Source organism: Prionailurus viverrinus, chromosome E1 (assembly GCF_022837055.1).
Source record: "Prionailurus viverrinus isolate Anna chromosome E1, UM_Priviv_1.0, whole genome shotgun sequence".
Lineage (NCBI taxonomy): Eukaryota > Metazoa > Chordata > Mammalia > Carnivora > Felidae > Prionailurus > Prionailurus viverrinus.
In genome coordinates this window covers 3,316,085-3,334,375 of record NC_062574.1, presented here as the reverse complement: position 1 = coordinate 3,334,375, position 18,291 = coordinate 3,316,085, and the positions used below count along the sequence as shown (strand labels likewise).

General features: G+C 49.0%; 1 protein-coding gene across 4 annotated transcripts in view; it reads left to right on the top strand.

The window, feature by feature from the left end:
* The window catches only part of MYH10 (myosin heavy chain 10), a 132,225-nt gene that overhangs the window by 26,722 nt on the left and 87,212 nt on the right, over nt 1–18,291 (top strand). For all 4 annotated transcript variants that reach the window (XM_047833220.1, XM_047833219.1, XM_047833221.1 and 1 more), the window contains exon 4: nt 4,578–4,605. In XM_047833220.1, coding sequence (XP_047689176.1) covers nt 4,578–4,605 — 28 coding nt within the window. The remainder of the gene's footprint in view (nt 1–4,577; nt 4,606–18,291) is intronic.

Sequence of the window (18,291 nt, the reverse complement as noted above, 5' to 3'; positions counted from 1 at the left end):
GCGAATCATGTCCCACGACCGGGTTGCCAGACCAGCCCTGTGCGGACAGAACAAGGAAGAGGTGGCTTACCAGCATATCGTGTCGTTGCCGCCATCCTCATTAGTGCTGGAGTGAACATTTGTTGACTATTCCTGTGTGCCGGGCACTGGCCGGATGTTTCTATGTGCATGACATGATCTACCACAACCGTCCTGTCAAGTAAACAGAGTTGCTGTCCCTGTTTAACTGGGGCACCAAGCAGTTAAAAACTCGACCCAAGAAAATGTCGGTCGTAAGGGGTTATGAACTAGGATTCAAAGCCAAGGCAGTGGGACACATTCGCATCCACAGTCATGAAATTCCACGTGAAAAGCAGAAAGAATTAGTTGATAGTTTTGGCTACATGACAACTGAAAGTTGTTCAAAAAAAAAAAAAAACACCTGTCAACAACCCTATCACATTCCGTTCTGTAGGTAGGGGCTACACGCTGATGTACCGCACAGTTCCACGGGGCTGGGCTTGCGCTCGGGTAGTCGAGTAATAGCTTACACTGCCTACCAGTCCTGGTCTGTGTAGGTTTTCAGTTACCACTGTGAGCAAAACCTCCAAATGCCACGGGGGCCCGTGAAGAGATCGGTAATCATAATTACTGGTCAGAGTTTGTGTCTTTAATGCAAAGAACCAGAGGAGAGCTTACCTTTCTTCCTAAGTTTGGATTCTAGGGGACACTGTACCAATAAAATGCAGAGTGGGTCTGGCACAGAGTAGTTGCTCAAGAAACACTGGCTGAATGAATGAATGGCAGAGTTCTTGGACATAAACTTGATTTCAAAAATCTGAGCTTCCCATTCTTGTCAGATTTGTATCTAAGTAAAACACAGACCTCAACGTAAATAAATGCTTCATGCTTTCTAGTGTTAAAGGGAACTTAAAATTTAAACGTTTCCAATCACACGCTGTTGATGTAAGAGATATTTTTTTAAATACATGTATTGACGTATTTTGCAACATTGTAAAACTCACTTCTTCTGGAAGGTATTTTTGGTAGATTCTTTGGGATTTTTCTGTGTAGACCAGCATGTCTTCTGCAGATAGAGACATTGCTGTGTCCTCCTTCATATCTTAGGCTTTGGGTTTATTTTCTTGCCTTGTAACGATGTTCAGTAGGTGTGGCGACAACAGACATCCTTGCCACGTTCCTGGTCTCGGGCACACTTTTCACCTTTTCACCATGAAGGATGGTGTTCACTGCACACGTTTTTTGTTCATGAAATTCTTTTGTATTCCTACTTTGCTCGGTTTTTTTTTTTCTTCTTTTAACATGAGTGAATGTTGAGTTTCGTCAAATGCATTTTCTACATCTATTCAGATATTCTGTGGTCTGTAGATAAGGTGAGTTAGATCGTTGGCCTTTGGGTGCTGAACTAACCCTGCGTGGCCAGGACGAAGGTCACCTGCTTCTCATGTGTGTACCCCCTTTGTCTGTGTCACCGGACTTGATCTGCTCACGTGTTGTTGAGAATTTCTGTGCCCTTGCTGATGACAGAGATTTGTGTGTCATTTTCTTGTATTGCAACGTCTCTGTAGCTGTAGTGTCAGAGTCGGGCTTGTCTCTGAGAATGGATTGGGAGGGAGAGGTTTCTTCGTCTTGAATTTTCTGAAAAGTTTGGTATGGTTTTTTTTCCCTTTAAATGTTGTGTGGAATTCACTAGTGAAATATGTTTTCTTTGCAGGAAGGCTTGTAGTTACACATTCAGTTTATTTTTACCTGAGGTGTAATTGACATGTAACGTTATATTAGTTCCACAACATCAAGTTCTTTAACAGATATGGGGCCAATCAGGTTATTCGTTCTTCTGAAATGAGCTTTAGTGGTTTACGTCTTTTTAAAAAGTTGCCTTTTTTATCTTAGTTCTCGGACTGTGTGTCTGTGGGATCCTAGGTAGCTGTTCTCTGTCTTATTCTAGACTTTGGCAGTTTGTGTCTTTTTCCCGATCAGTTTGGCTGGAAGTTTATCAATTGTATGATTTTTTTTCAAATAACCAGAATTTGGTTACATTTTTTTCCTTCTTTTTCCTGTTCCCCATTTCATTGATTTCTGTTCTTTCCCATTTCCGTTCTTCTCTCTAATTTGAATTTGATTTGCTCTCGTCTAGTTTTTTAAGGTAGGAGCTGAGGTCATTGATCGGAAACCACTTCTGCTGTTGCATTATGATTTAACCCGGTATGGATTCACCGAGTACCTCCGTGTGTGATTCTTGGGAGGTGCTTTGGGAAACACTGAGCTAGGAAAGGCCTCCATAGTCTTTAGGAGGCTGGTTGCATTTTTGAAAGCGAAATGGTTTCCCTCAAATATCAGTTCAGGCTCTGGTTACATTTACAGGTTTTTAGAGATCGAGGTCGTCGTACGTTGTTATAGTTCTTTAGTCGGCAGGGTGAGGAGGATTCAGTGAGGCAGAAGGGAGGCGTGGTCGGATCACGGCTGGCGAGCATCTTAGAGGTGATCAAGCCCAACTCCTTACTGCACGGATGGGTAAACTGAGGCGCAGAGCCAGCACAAGACCAGACAGACGAACATCGAGGACAGAGAAGTCTGGCGAACAGAGCTGGCTGGCTCGGTTCGGCTCGGGCTGCGGCGGTGAGAAGCACAGGACATGAAGTACGGGGCAGATTGGAACAGTAGGTGGTGGTTGTGAGGGTCTCTGCTTTCGAACAACGATAGCAAGCATGTACAGATGCCCGAAGGGAGCCGTCCTGAATTAATTCGGAGGCAGTTGAGTTTTGGTTAGTTTTTGTACGTGTGCACCGGTTCAGAAAAGCCGTAAGAAACTTGGTGTGGTGGGATTCTCTGGAAGTTGCTCAGACCTGGAGAATTTAGGGCTCTGGGGGTTCCTATTTACAGTGAATAAATACGGATTTGTTAAAATCCTAGCCGCATGGGTGAAGAATGCGGGAAGAGCAGGGCATCAGTGGCGCATTTATAGATGCGGAGTCAGTTCGCGGCAGAGTGGGAACCAGGGCACAAGCTTGCAGAGCCCAGGGCGGCACCCAGCATTGACTTTGAGCCACCGAAGGTGCTGGTGTAGGGAAGCGAGCCGGATCTCACACAGCACCGCCTCGTGGGCAGGCATTGGCGGTATCGTGTGTCTAACTCCAGAATATGGTTGAAAGGAGGACGCATCGAGGAACCAGGGGGGCCCCAACTGAGCTGAGCACGGAAGGACACGTGGGGACACACGGTGGCCGTGGGCCTGGGGGAGCGCGTGGAAGGAAGGGCATGTCATGACCCCTGCGAGAGCAGACCAGTAAAGGAGGCAAGGGTCAGCCTCGTCCTGTGAATGTGGCCTGCGCAGCCAGAGGGAGGGATAGGGCGGTGGTCAGGGGCCGTTCCCGGTTCAGTGAGACTTGAGGCACTGGGCAGTAACACGCTCTTTGTAGAACTCAATTTATTCACAGGGTGTACGAATGGGTTAGTTTAATAATACCGTGACATTTATTTCTCTTTGACAAAAGCTACTTATGCTGGTGGAGGGTGCCTGGGGGGGCTTGTGGGTTAAGCAGCTGACTCTTGATGTTAGCTCAGGTCTTGGTCTCAGGGTCGTGAGTTCAAGCCCCGTGCTGGGCGTGAAGCCTACTTTAAAAAAAAAAAAAAATTGCTGTCTGTGCCTGAACTACTGTGAGACCCTTACTGGGTCCTGATGTAGCCACCCAAGGGCGAGCAGCCTCTGCATAGGAGTGACGAAAGATCCACCTGGGCCGGTCCCTGCGAGCGCGGGCCGGGGTCGTCACCCCTCAGCGGCTGCGGGACCTGGGTGGATTACCTGACCCCCTCCAGGAGCATTTTCTCACCTGCAAAAATGGATATCCACGCGCATAAATGATTAGAAATCATACATCCCACGCTGGGGGGCCGGGAGGGGGCCTGTCCGTGGGCTCGCTGTGGGTTTGAATGTCACCTTTTCATTCGAAAAGATTTAAGTCGTTCGTCCCTTTAACGTCATGTGCGATTCTGCCTCTGCTGTACGTTGTTTTGTTATTTTTGGTGCCTATACCATCGGGACCTGAGACGCTGGTTACGCTTCATTTAGATGTCTGTCCACCTTCAGCCTTCCCCGCTCAGGGTTTGATTTTTTTCTAATAACGATTCCTCCCTAGTTGTGAGTGTTCTCGAAGCCTTTCTGAAACCTCACCCTGCCATCGGAGTCACCTGGGCAACTTACTGAAACAGGGAATTTCAATCCCAACCCCCTGAAAATGATTCCGTGAGGGAGGGGCCCTGGGGGACACGTTTTTTATAAGGTTCCCCAGGTGAAGCCGTTATGCACAGGCTTGAGCGTCAAGGTTGATTAGGCACATAAAGCCTCCGAAGCCCGGCTGTTATTCGCGCGCCCCCCCCCCCCCCCCCAAGATCTGGCCTTGTAAGGCAAAGCAAGGGTGACTGGATTTAGGGCCCTGTAAGGGTTGGGGAAGCAGCGGGGCAGGAGCGGAGTTACTAATACTCTGTGGGCCGTTACTGCAACGTTATTGTATCAAGTGTTTAAAACACCAGGCAAATGGTCACTTTCTTTTTTTTGTTTGTTTTGTTTTGTTTTCTAGATCGTGAGGACCAGTCAATTCTTTGCACGTAAGTAAATTTCAAACGTTCAGACTTGTTTTCGATTCTGTTGGAAACTAAAGCAATTGGGGGAGGGGGTGTGGGGGGGTGCAGAGTAGTAATTTTAAGAATTTGACGTAAACCTCGGCACTTACCGTTTTAAGACTAAGATGATGTGAGTTGTTTAAATTGGGGGTTCACTGTTTGGCCGTCAAACCAGGCCTTTCCCACGTTTCTCAGCGTTGATCTGTGACACTTCGGGCTTGAGTTTATATGTGCGCCTGTTGGGCTACTGGACATTTCACCCGGTGAACATTACCGACGGTCGTGGGCCTTGTGTGCTGAGTGCTAGAGAGTCGGAATTGGACGAGGCCGTATCCACAGCAGGACACCGTTAGATCTGCTTAGAAAAGGGTTGTTAGGAAGACCGGACTGGCTGCGGTGTGGATGGCAGGTGGACTGGAAGACCGGCGGGGAGGCTGTTGGGAGTTGCAGGCGAGAGGCAGTGACCTCAGGCAGAGGTGTGACCGCATCCGGAGCCGAGTGAGGAGAGCCGCTCAGCGAGGAGGGGGAGTTAGTGAAAGGGTCCTCACAGCCTCAGCGGGGTCATTGGGTGTGCTGTGCGCCTGAATGTGGAGCTCAGGAGAGGGCTGCTCCAGGCGCCGAGACCTGACCCATCCGCGCAGCCCTGTAAGAGGAGGGGAGCGAAGGCCGCGTGTGGAGCCTCGAGGAAAAGTACATTCAGGGGTCGGGCAGAGATCAGCGAGGCTGAGGGGGCAGGGTGAGCCCCACGGAGACAGGTGCATCGGGTGTGACCAGGGCCAAGAGGGAGGCCGGGCCAGGTGCACTTGAATGACGGGGAAGTGGAAAAGTTAAAACCGAAAGCCTCCGGTGTGGGCCTGCTGCTCCGAAACAGAGTGAAGGCTGGTGGGCAGGTCGGCGGTGGAGAGTTCTCTGTGCGAGAGAGTAAATGCTGATGAGAGACCTGGGGGGCTGGAAATCCAGGAGGTTCTCCTCGGATGGCTTCTCTTCTATGAAGCGGCAAGTCCGGGATCTAATGCGGGGACAGCGGTCGGAGCAGCTGACACGGGTCTGTGGGTCGCATACGTTTTCTTCCAGCGGGGCTTAGCCTGTGGGTTCTACAAGTTAGCTTTTCCTGAACAGCAAAGCACCCTGAAACTTGGCTGCTTAAAATACCCTTCCCAGCAACTGGGTCGGGCTCCTCCGGGTGGATCTGGGTCAGGCCGAGCAGCCCAGCTGGGCTGGCCCTGCACCTGTGCAGGTGGGGGGTGGGGGGGGCACTTGTGGCCGAGTGCTCTGCTCTCACCTCTGCATCCCCTCTCATTCTCCAGCGGGCCGACCCGGGCTTTTCACGGGGCGGCAAGGTTCCGGGAGTAGCAGATGGGCGCATTGTTCAAGTGCCTGCTTGCGTCCTGTGTGCTGCCTTCCCACTCCCATGTGAGACACGCGGCCCAGGCCAGAGTCAGGGTGGGAGACGACAGGGAGCAGAGAGAACGAGGCGTGAGACAGTCGGGGCCCTTGTTGTGGACCATCTACCAGCAGAGCGCCGGACTGGAACCAGGTCCAGTCCGTCAAAAGGGGAGAGCGATGGCCGGTTCGGCCAGCGGGGACCAGTGGAGCCAGAGAATCGAGAATATTGGCGGGACGGCGGCACAGGGGAGGGGGTGGCTGGGAGGAAGCAGAGCGGTCGGGCGCGAACACTGGGGTCCGGAGAGATCGAAGATTAACCTTGGGGATACTGGTGTGTGCACAGGAAGGGCGGGCGGTGTGGCCACAGGCGTGAGTAGCTGGGGAGGGAGGAGGGGTCCCAGGGGCCTGGGTGTGGGATGTCACACGCACACATCACGGAGCGTGTAGCGCCAGCCATTCATCACGCGGCATGATTTCACCTAGAGGGTGTCCTTCGTTCCAAGATCGTCTCCCTCCCAGTTTTTTGGGAATAAAAAGTGCTTTCTTTTTTGAAACAAGACTGGAGGTTTTTGTTTTTAATGACCTTACTGGGGGAGATAAATCCGATGCTGTGACCTCAGAGAGGAGGGGTGGGGCAGGGCGGGCGGGGGCTTTGTCTGGAAACAGCATCATGGTAAGTGAGGAGGATGCCACTGACTTTCTTCCAGACGTGGGTCTGGGGCGGGGTGGGGGGGGGTGGGGGGAAGACCAGGGTGGTCCTCCCCTGAGAGGTCTGCCTGGGAGTGGTTGGGGAGGCGGGGGGACTAGGGCATTCAGGAAACCAGCCAGAGGAGGGAGCAGAGCACTCGAGGAAGAGGTGGACAGTGTGGGTGACTTGCTTCCTCTGGAGTGGGGGTCCCAGAGTGTGCAGAGGAAAGGGGGGGAGCAGAAAATAAGGGGGTGTGGGAGCAGGAGAAAGCGCGAGCAGACCTAAGTGACCAGAGGAGCCAACGTCTTGGGCGTGAACACAGTCGAGGATGGCAGGGCTGTGAGCCTGAGGGACCCCTAGACTCCATCTCTGGGGGGCGGGCGGCGGGGTGGCAGAAGGGGGAGGGGACTTGGGTCTCTGGAGGCGGCGGCCGTGGCTGGTATGTACTGGCTTCCGGTGGATTCTTAGCTCAGGTGGGCAGGTGCCCACCGGGTTAGTTTCTAGACCCTGTTCCTTCTCACGATCCCTGGTGGCTTCTTGAAGAAGCCCGGTGCCGGCTGCACCAGGGTGGTCCAGCGCAGCCTCCAGGTGTGGAGGACGGCAGGTGAGAAATGCACCAGGCAGTTTTCAAGGATTTGGTGTTACCGGACCATATGGTGTGAGGTAGAGAACCGACAGCAGCTTGAACTCAACAAGCTGCAAAATTAACCTTCGTGCCTGTGCGAACAGGATGCATCGCCCAGCGTCCTTACTTGTGTCATCAGCTTTTAGGACTCTAGGCCCCAAGATCTTACAGTGTCCCCTCCTTCTCTCAGGCGTCCGTTTCTAGTCACGTTGTTGGACATTTCTGTCTTGTCCTAGCCGGTCCCACACCTAATATCTGGCCCATTTTAGTGGATCCTGGCTGACTTCTGTGCCTTCCCTCCAGGGAGGAAATATGCCCAAATTGGGGCACTTGCGTGGCTCAGACGGTTATTTCAGCTCCGGTCATGATCTTACGGGTCATGGGTTCGAGCCCCTGAGTCTGGCTCTGCACTGACAGCACGGATTCTCTCTCTCTCTCTCTCTCTCTGCCCCTCCCCTGCTCTCGCTTTCTGTCTCTCAAATAAATAAAAAAAGAACTTAAAAAAAAAGAAGGAACATGCCAAAATTGGAACCCCCCTACACAGTAAGGTCACCCACATTGATTTTTCTCTCATCGGGCCCTTTTTTTGTATATACTGCAGTTCTTGTCTACTTATTTCTGTCCTGTGCATCTTGTTTTGCAATTTATTAAGGTAGGAACCCTGACTTACCGTGACTGCTTTTTAATAATCCCCGAGAACCTGGCATGGTGTTCTGAACATAGTATCTGCTTAGGAAATAGATAAAATTTCAAACAAAAGAATGAAATCTCTTAATGAAGGAGGAACCAAGACAACGGACTAAAGAACAGATTAAGAACTTTCAGGAACTGGTGATCCTATATGTTTTCAAAGGAAAAAACCTTTCTGGCATCATTTTTAAGAGGCGTTTTACTTTGAAACTTAAAACTCATATGGATGTAGAATGCTGTATTGCCCCCATGAACCTATCGCCCAGCTTCAGTGATCTTAATTTTTTTTTTTTTTTTATGTTTATATTTGAGAGACAGAGTGTAAGTGAGGAGGGGCAGACAGGGGGAGACACAGAATCGGAAGCAGGCTCCAGGCTCTGAGCTGTCAGCACAGGGCCCGATGCGGGGCTCGAACCCACGAACTGTGAGATCATGCCCTGAGCCGAGGTCGGAAGCTTAGCTGACTGAGCCACCCAGGCGCCCCTCAATGATTTTAAAATGTTTACCACATTTCCTTCATTTTTTCCCTTTATTAAACTTGTGCTGATGCATTTCTGCCAGTTTTTATGTTTAAAAAATTCAAACCTATGAAGTTGAAAGAACGATGCCTTAAATGGCTATATACCTTTCACTCTGTGAATTCTCTGCGCACACAAACAACTTTTATGAGTAACCATTTTATGAGTCATTGCAGACCTCCTGACACCTTGAGATACCTCAGCAGGTGTCTCCCAAGGGCGAGGGTGTTCCCACGGAACCGCAGACCACTAGCACGCTTAGACCAATGTCAGTTCCATCCTGTCTACTGCAGAATCTGTGTTTGGTTTTCTGTGCTATTTCTCAACCTATTTTTTGTAACTTTTAAAATCGATGATCCTGTCGAGGCTCACTCCTTGCATTAGTTAGGTCTCTTCGATTCAGTATTTTGGAATAGTCTCACTTTTCTTGCTTTTTTTTTTTTTCCTCCATTGGCTTGTATTCTCCAAAAAAGCCAGTTACTTAGAACCTGATCTGCAAGCGTCTTTTAAAGATTATCCATTGCAGGGGCCCCTGGGTGGCTCAGTCGATTAAGCAGCCAACTCTGTGATTCTCACAGTTAGTGAGACCGAGCCCCACGTCAGGCTCTGCGCTGACAGCACAGAGCCTGCTTGGGATTCTCTCTCTGCCTCTTTCTCTCTTTCTCTCTCTCTCTCAAAATAAATAAATACACTTAAAAAAAAATCTTTAGGGGCACCTGGGTGAGTGTTCGACTCTTAATTTCAGCTCAGAAATTCCGCACGGTTTGTGAGTTCGAGCCCCACATCAGGCTCCATGCTGACAGCTCAGAGTCTGCATGGGATTCCCTCTCTCTGCCCCTCCCCTGCTCGTGTGCTCGCTCTCTCTCTCTCTCTCTCTCTCTCTCAAAATAAATAAACTTAAAACTTTAAAAAGAGAAAACAGTTATCCATCGCAATGCAGTTTTGACACGGATTACCCAGGGTGCACTCCCCCACACAGGGCCCTCACTGCAGACACCAGCCTTAGGGGGGCCCAGGCTACCTGTACCTCTGACCAGCTGGCTATACATTTGGGGGTTGCTACCCCCTTGGGTTTGACCGTTCACTAGGATGACAAATCAGAGCCAACCAAAAGAAGAGACCGCGAGGGTAAGGTCTCGGAAGGTCCCCAATGTAAAGCTTCATCTCCTCTGGCTCTTCCCCTCCCCCCCCCCCCCCAGCATGTTGTCATTGTTTATCCCCAACCAGGAAGCTCACCCAAGCTTTAGAGCCCAGAATTTTGGGGTTTCATTAGTAGGCACGATCGATTGAATCGTTGGCCATGCGATTGAATTCAGTCTCCGGCCCCTCTCCCCTCCCAGGATGTTGGGCTGGTTTCACACGGCTCACATGCCCAAAGTTGCAACCATTTGCTTGGTCTTCCAGTGTGGCCAGTGCCCGTCCTGGAACACCGTGAGTCACCTCATTAGCACAAGCTCTCTGGGCCCACCAAGAATGACAGAGACTTTCCAAGGACTCACCAGGAGATAGAGACCAGGCTGATTGTCGATTGTGCAGCATCTGTTAATAGTCACACAGGAATCTAGGCATCGGAACCCCACCAGATGTGTAGGAGAGGTGAGCTACAGCCTGCTTGTGGGCCAGCGAAGAAGAGAATCCGTGTGTCTCTGTCTGCAGTGTCGGGACGGCAGCCCCACGAACAGTAAGCAGGGAGCCAGGTGCAGGACCTCTCCTCCTTGACTGGGTGGTTTGGGAGCTTGGGTGACCATGTTTGACGAGGCTTTGTGTAATGTCTGGAAGCAGGAGACACTCAGGGGATGACCGCTGTGGACTTAATGAAAGCTTAGCGAACGCTAATTTACTTTTGTCACCCAGAGTGCCCTCTGTGGGCGCTTGTAATGAGTATCATTTTAGACTCATTTGTCATCAATTAATAGGTTTGCATTTAGGAGCCGAGGCTCCTAGTCTCTGGTTTTCTCTTCTTGAGCACAGAGTAGCCATCAGCAAGTACCTTCTCTTTTCCTCTCTTTTAACTTTTCCAAGCATCTTATTGTGGATATTTCCAAACCTAAAGCAAAATGGGAAGAGTTTTGAATCCAGGATCCTAGACCTACCACCTAGATTCCACCAGTAATATTTGACTGTATTCTGTGATACACTGACCTGCTCAACCTTGTGTCCACGCATCACTCCATTTTCTTGTTTGTGTTGGGAGGAGATTCTTCCTTTCCCACCTCGCGTCCAGCACCCGGGGATTGCAAATTAATTGGCCGTAGAGTACAGGAGAAAAGACTTCTATATTCTGTACTAAACTTGACGGAAAAGGAGGACAAGGGCTTCAAGGAGAGAGCATGAAGGATTCTGTCGGGCTTCATGATGCTAACAGACAGCTGAATTTGCACTTTGTGGTCTGTCTGAATTTGCACTTCCTGGTCTGTCTTTTTCCAATCCAGAGACTCCCTGGGATGATGGTCAGTGGCGGGTGTATTTTCAGGAGGCTCTGCTTAAGGTTAGATCCTGTTTCCTTCTGTGGCTGCTGATCAGAAATAAAGCAATTTTTATGCCACTTTGATGGGCTATCAGTCCCTTCCTTTGATTTATCTCAAGTTCAATTGTAGATATCCACACACTTCCCCTGAAACGCTGCAGTGTAGGTAACGCTAACTAAAGCCCAATATTTATATCTTTATCTTTGGAGACATGATTTGCACGTGATGAAATACACGAGGCTTAAAATCTGCTTCTGCTGAGTTATTCCTATCGTCTGAACCTCTGTCAAGATGGAGAACATTACTGTCGCCCTGGAAGAAAGTTCCCTGGCAAATCCCCACCCCCACCTCTTTCAGCCTCTTTCAGGCTTTCTTTGTTCTTGGATACCACTGGTTGTGATATTTAATAACCCGTTTCTTGTTCATATCTACTATAAGCTACATTGTGACTTGAGAAATCTAAAAATGGGAAACAATGTATCTCAGATCTGAGAGGCTAGGAGATGTTCCGTAGCATGTTCTGTGGTGCCTTTGAGTGTCCACCACGTAAAGAAGTCCAAGGGCGTGTAACTGGGATCCTTTCAAATTTAGCACCCAGCCAAGTGAGATTAACTATTTAGTCAATTTTACGTAATAGTTATTTTATATTGAGTCCTTCTGTGTACATAGTATCCCAGAGAAAAACACAGGTGGAAGCAACATTTTTTTTTTTTTTTATCTACTACCTAGGTGGTTTGATAGCCACTCTTTAACCTTTACTGTTTTAATCATTTACTCTGAACTTACTTTTCCACCAAAAGGATGAACATCGTAACTTCCCCTCTGGCCTCATCTGCCTACAACCACCTGGCCAGCCTTTTTCCGTGTGGACTCAGGCCGGGCAGTGTGAGCTCCCAGTTAAGCATCTACCCCCCCCCCCCGCCGTGTGCTCATTGCTCTCACATCCTGCCATGTTCCGTAGTAAAGACACTCAGGGTCTCCTTTATCCTGAGAAAGCCATGCACTTGGATCCCACGTAATTGGAGGTGAGATCCTATCAAGAGTGTTCCGTCAACATGACTTCTCATTAGAATTAAAATTCACACTGCAGCCACGTGGGTGAGGAAATGATTCTGCCCTCTAAGCTCCCTTTTTAGAGAGTAATTTGTTTACACGTATGACTTCCTAACTGCTGGTTAACTCAAGTTTTTCTGCTTTTACGTGTATTTGGCAACGTAACCATTATAAAACCGTGGTTGCCCCACACTAGCCTTCCATCAGGATGTGATGAGACTTTTTTCTTTTTTTTTAATAATTTTTTTTAACATTTATTTCTTTTAGAGAGAGAGACACACACACACACACTGAGAGCAGGGGAGGGGCAGAGAGAGAGGGAGACACAGAATCCGAAGCAGGCTCCAGGCTCTGAGTTGTCAGCACAGAGCCCGACGCGGTGCTCGAACCCACAGACTGAGATCATGACCTGAGCCGAAGTCGGACGCTTAACCGACTGAGCCACCCAGGCGCCCTTTTTTCTTACTGTTAAGGAATTTCATGTGTCCTATACAAATACACTAGGTGGTGCTGACCGAGCCCGCCTAGATTTAAAACAATTAGTTCTTGCCTAGGAGTAACCTATGTTAAGAATTTAAGATCAGCAAATTGGTAGAATTGATTAAATAGCTAAAACCCCAAAATTCACAAAATTCAGTCAACTGATCTTTGACAGAGGCTCGCAGGTAACATCATGGGGCAGAGAGAGGCCCTTTAATAAATGGTGCTGGACAACTGGACAGCCACATGTGAAAAAAAAAAAATGTAGACACAGGCTTTACACCCTTCACAGAATGAACCAGAAAACGGATCATAGACCTAAATGTAAAACCCAAACTATAAAACTTGTATATGACAGGAGGAAATGTGGAGGCCCCTGGCTCTGGTGATGCTTTTTCAGATATTTAAAGACGTGACCCATGTCTAGTCCTTCAGACTAAAGACATGACCCGTGAAAGAAACAGTAAGCTGGACTTCATTAATATTAAAGAAGCTTCTGCTCTCGAAAGGACAACGTCAAGAGAATGAAAACGTGAGCTAAAGACTGGGAGAAAATATTTTCTTTTTTTAAAAAAAATTTTTTTTTCAACGTTTTTTATTTATTTTTGGGACAGAGAGAGACAGAGCATGAATGGGGGAGGGGCAGAGAGAGAGGGAGACACAGAATCGGAAGCAGGCTCCAGGCTCTGAGCCGTCAGCCCAGAGCCCGACGCGGGGCTCGAACTCACGGACCGCGAGATCGTGACCCGGCTGAAGTCGGACGCTTAACCGACTGCGCCACCCAGGCGCCCCGGGGAGAAAATATTTTCAAAAGGCACGTCGGGTAAAGGACTGTTACCCAAGATGTACCAGAAATATGTAAAATAAGAAAACAAACAACCTCATTAAAAACTGGCGCAGAGACCTCAGCACATGACGTGGATGGCGAAGGAGTGCACGAAAAGATGCCCCACGTCGCATACTAGCCGCACACACCCGCTAGAACGGCCAAAGTCTGCGGCGGCGACAACGCCAAATGCTGGCGAGGCCGTGGAGTGACAGGGACGGTCATTCGTCTCTGGTGGGAAAGCGAAACGGCGCAGCTTTGGAAGGCGGTGTGGTGGTTTCTTGCAAAGCCAGGCGTACTCAGCAGGATCCACCGGGCACATGCCTTAGCGTTTCCCCATCGGAATGAAACTTAGGTCTGCACCAAAACCTGCTTCGTACACAATCACCCGAACTAGGACGCAACCAGGATGCCCTCCAGCAGGTGAATGCATAAAGTGGTCCATCCAGACACTGGAATGTGATCCAGCACTAAAAAAGAAATGAGCTCTCAGGCCACAGAAAGACACAGAGGAACTCCAGATGCGTATTAGTAAGTGAAAGCAGCCACTCTGAGAAGTTCCAACTATATGACATCCTGGAAAAGGCAAAAGCATGGAGACAGTGAGTAGATGAGCGGGTGCCGGGGGTGTGGGAAGGGAGGGGAGAGGACTACAGGCAGAGCACAGAGGAACTTGATCGTCCTTTGCATGGTATTCTAGTAGTAGGGACGAGTCATCACGAGTGTGTCCAAACCCATAGAATGTACCACAAACACCTGGAGCGGAGTGAACCTTAACGTAAACTATGAACTTTGGGTGATTACGACGTCCCGTTTCAGTGATGTTGATAATAGAGGGGACTATGCGTGTGTGGGCACAGGGGTATATGGGAAGTTTCTGCCTTTCTCGATTTTGTTGTAAGTCTAAAACTGCTTTAAAAACAAAAATTAAAAAGCCCCCACACATCTAAGGCGACAGTGCGGTATACAGTTGAAAAGCCACTGTGTTGTCAGTGGAAGTCTGGTATTCTCTCTTGTCTCCCGTGAACTAGCTCCACGACCCCACAGCCAGTTTCTTTGGACCACAGTGTGCTCTTTGTGCGCTCTTCAGAAGATCCTTTGTCTTAGAAATGCTCAAGTCTTAAAACTGTGGGAAGTTTTGGATTATTGTAGGTGCATCTCAATGGGAGCTAAATTATGGGGGAAAGAAGTATGCAAATCAGCTTGTGAATGGAAGTTTAAAATGTTCTTGGCAAATACGCCAGGAAAGGGCACTAGCCTCTTTGCAAGTGTTAGCGCCATTAATCTTTGCAGTAGCCCCGTTAGCCCCAATTACGTGTCCCGTTGTCCTCGGCTGACCCTGCCTGGTGTTAGCGCGACGGAGGACCTGAACCCAAGCCTTTCTTTTTTTTCTTTAAAGTATATTTATTTTGAGAAAGAGAGCAAGCCAGGGAGGGGCAGAGAGAAAGAGCGAGAATCCCATGCAGACTCTGAGCTGTCAGCACGGAGCCTGATGTGGGGCTCGAACTCATGAACCATGAGATCATGACCTGAGCCGAAAGCAAGAGTCGGATGGTTAACCGAGTGAGCCACCCGGGGACCCCGAACCCAAGCCCTTCTTGACCATAAAACCTCTGCTCTTGCTAATAAGCTGCTTTCTAACAGAACAGAGCTTTGAAACTACAGGAAAACATCAGCTAGTGTGTGGGCGGCAGGGGGTTGGGGGGGGGGGAGGTACATGTGTTGTTGGTTTTCAGATGGAGGTCATCTGAAGCAAGAATTTCAGGCAGAGGGTGTTTTTGAAACTAGATTGGATTTGATGTCACAAACATCCAGAGAGAATAAACACAGAAGCAGTTAAGATCTGGGGGAGGAGTCTCTTGCTGGAGAAATGTACCCGTGGTCCAGAAGGAACTCCAAGAAAGAGCCCACAATGGGTCACGTGTTCGTGGTCCACCCCCCCGCTTCTCAGTACTGTTGGCTTTGACATTTTGTTTTGGATGGCACGCCTCTTTGAGAAGCCAGTGAAAGCCACAGACCTCTCTAGAACACTCGAACACCTCCAGCCTAGAGGCACCCCGGCCGGGTCTTATGTGTCCCGATGTCCTGTAAAGGACACAGGGCACCCCCCCCCCCCCGCCGGGCTCCTGGCCGTGTGTGTCGTTGGCCTTGTACTTGCACCCCGTGGGCCGGCAGCGAAGCCTGTGGCAGGGTAGGGCTGCTTCGTCGGTACATACCGTTGGTGGGCGGAAATGAGGTCAGATCCTCATGTCTGTCCTCCTCGCTCTTCGAGGCCGTGTTCTGTGCTCTCCTCCCTGAGGACTCTCCTGACTCCTCTGAGTTCCGTCACATCTTCACTTGTGTTCACGCCGCTTTTATTCCTCCGCTTCTGGCTGGGACAAAGGTGCCCCGCTCGTTCCCCTTAATAAAAAGTCGTTTCCAAGAATTCTGTGCCGCGGATCCTGCCACCTCTTTCACACGCACATTCGGGTTCCTTCTTTTCTCTTTTTCGTACTTCTGTGGATACCCTCGTCTTCATCGTTGCTGTTAGCACTCTTGCCACTTAGGGAGACCCCTTTCGGCCGGGGCAGCGCTAGGCTCCTTCCGTGCACTTAACCGGAGCTAGAAAGGGGTAGACAGGATTTGAACGTAGGGTAGGTCATTTTCACACTGTAAGCCACATTCTTAACCATTACGTTAGCGTTAATAGAGTCATAAAATAATTCAGAGTCCAGAAACTCAAGGTACTTCGTGAACGGTGGGTGAGGGGTGCACAGTAATGGGTGATGTTCACGGGATACAAGTCATGTGCCTTAGATGAACTGTATTTTTTCTTCACAGCAGTCTTCCATGTGAGAAGCTACCGTCCACGTTTAAAAATTTTTTAATTTTATTTATTTTGAGAGAGAGAGAGACAGCAGGGGAGGGGCAGAGAGAGGGAGAGAAAGAATGAGAAAGAATCCCAAGCAGGCTCCGCACTGTCAGCATGGAGCCCGACACGGGGCTTGAACTCGTGAACCGCAAGATCGTGACCTGAGCTGAAAGCAAGAGTCCAGTGCTTACCCGAGTGAGCCTCCCAGGCGCCCCGCTACTGTCCACATTTTAAGACGGGGGATAGAAGGTTCCCCACCTCCCCTCTTGGGAACTCAGTAGTGAGGTATTGGAATACATTCGTCTTTGTATTAATAGTTTCTATGTCAGAGTTACCTTAGACCCGAAGAGAAAAAATGTGGCAGAGTTTATATAAGCAGTTGAGAGGCACAGCCCGGGGAGTGTGACCGGGAAGGAACAAAATGCTTTAAGGACACACCGAAGCCTGTCCAATAGAGAGGAGTTTATGGAGAAACCACAGAGGCAAAACTTAGCTGAAAAGGAACAATCATAAGTATTTTCGAGACAAGTAATACTCTAAACGAGAGGCTCATTTCTGGGCGTAAGAGAAAAGTTATTTGTTTGAAAACAGCCACCAGCATCATGATTAGCCTTGAAGCACTAAGTATTTTAAACAAAGTTAACCAAACAGAGAAAACCACTATCCTAGCTATTGAGCAATTATGCTTGAATAAAATCCAGATTCTTTGCCGTGACTTGGGGCACCCCCCCCTCCAACCCCCATCCCTGCTGCATCCGGAGCCCCCGCGGTTCTCTGCCTCTCTGGTTGCCTCAGCTCCTACACCCGTTCCTGGCAAAGATACTCCTTTGTGTTTGGGTCTCCATCCCCCCGCCCCGAACATGGCGCCCCCGGATTTCACTGGTCTGTTCTCCCCCATTTTGGAGGCTCCCCCCAACCATCGAGTCTCCAGGAAAGTGTCCTCTGCTCCTCTCTGCCTCCTCCCCAACCCCACCTGCCTCCTTGTGGCCCTCATGGCATCCCTCGTGTCTTACACTTCTCTTATTTGTTTTTTGTGGTTTATTTTACGTCTTTGCCCCTGAACTTGAGCTCCCCAAGGACGCAGACTTTGTTCACCGCTCTAGCTCTTGCCCTTAGAAGAATGCCTGGCCTGGGTGGCTCAGTCGGTTAAGCGTCCGACTTCGGCTCAAGTCATGATCTTGAGGTTTGTGAGTTCGAGCCCCGTGTCGGGCTCTGTGCTGACAGCTCGGAGCCTGGAGCCTGCTTCGGATTCTGTGTCTCCCTCTCTCTCTACTCCTCCCCCACTTGTGCTCTGTCTCTCCATCAAAATTAAATTAAAAATGTAAAAAAAAAAAAAATTTAAAAAAAAAAGAAGAATGCCCAGTACACAGGGGTTGATTTGTATTTATTGAATGAGTGAATTAAAATGTATTACCTTATCCAGGTGCCAGTGGTAGCCAGGTAGAAGATAAAGGATGTTAATAGCAGGAATAAAAAATATAAAAGGGAGCCTAGGAATAAACTTAAAACATGTGCAGGAACTGTATTCATTTATTCATTGGTATTTACAGAGCCCCTACTGTGCTGGGCACCAGGATTTCAAAGATGTATAAGACCAACAAAGTCCTTGATAGTTGCGAGCATAGAAAACACAAAATTTCCCCGAGAGACAGAACACCTTTTCCCATTAAAAAAAAAAAAAAAGTATGTTAATATTACTTAATTCAAAATTCTGTCTCTTGTTTTTTTATTTATCGGGCAAGAAATGAGTGAGGCGTGACAAAACAATTATGTGAAGTTTATCTGAAAGAATAAACTTCAGAGACAACTTGATTTTTTTTTTAATTTATTTATTTTGAGAGAAAGTGAGAGCAGGGGAAGGAGAGAGAGAGAGAATCCCAAGCAGACTCCACACTATCAGCACAGAGCCCGACGTGGGGCTCAAACGTACAAACTGTGAGATTATGACCCAAGCCTAAGTCGGGGCGTTTAACCAACCGAAACCCCCCGGTGCTCCCAGTTCCTCCACTTTACAAATGGTGGCATGGAGGCTGGAAGGAGACCATTTCCTTCCTCAAAGCCATACAACTAGTTGGTCAGTGGGGCT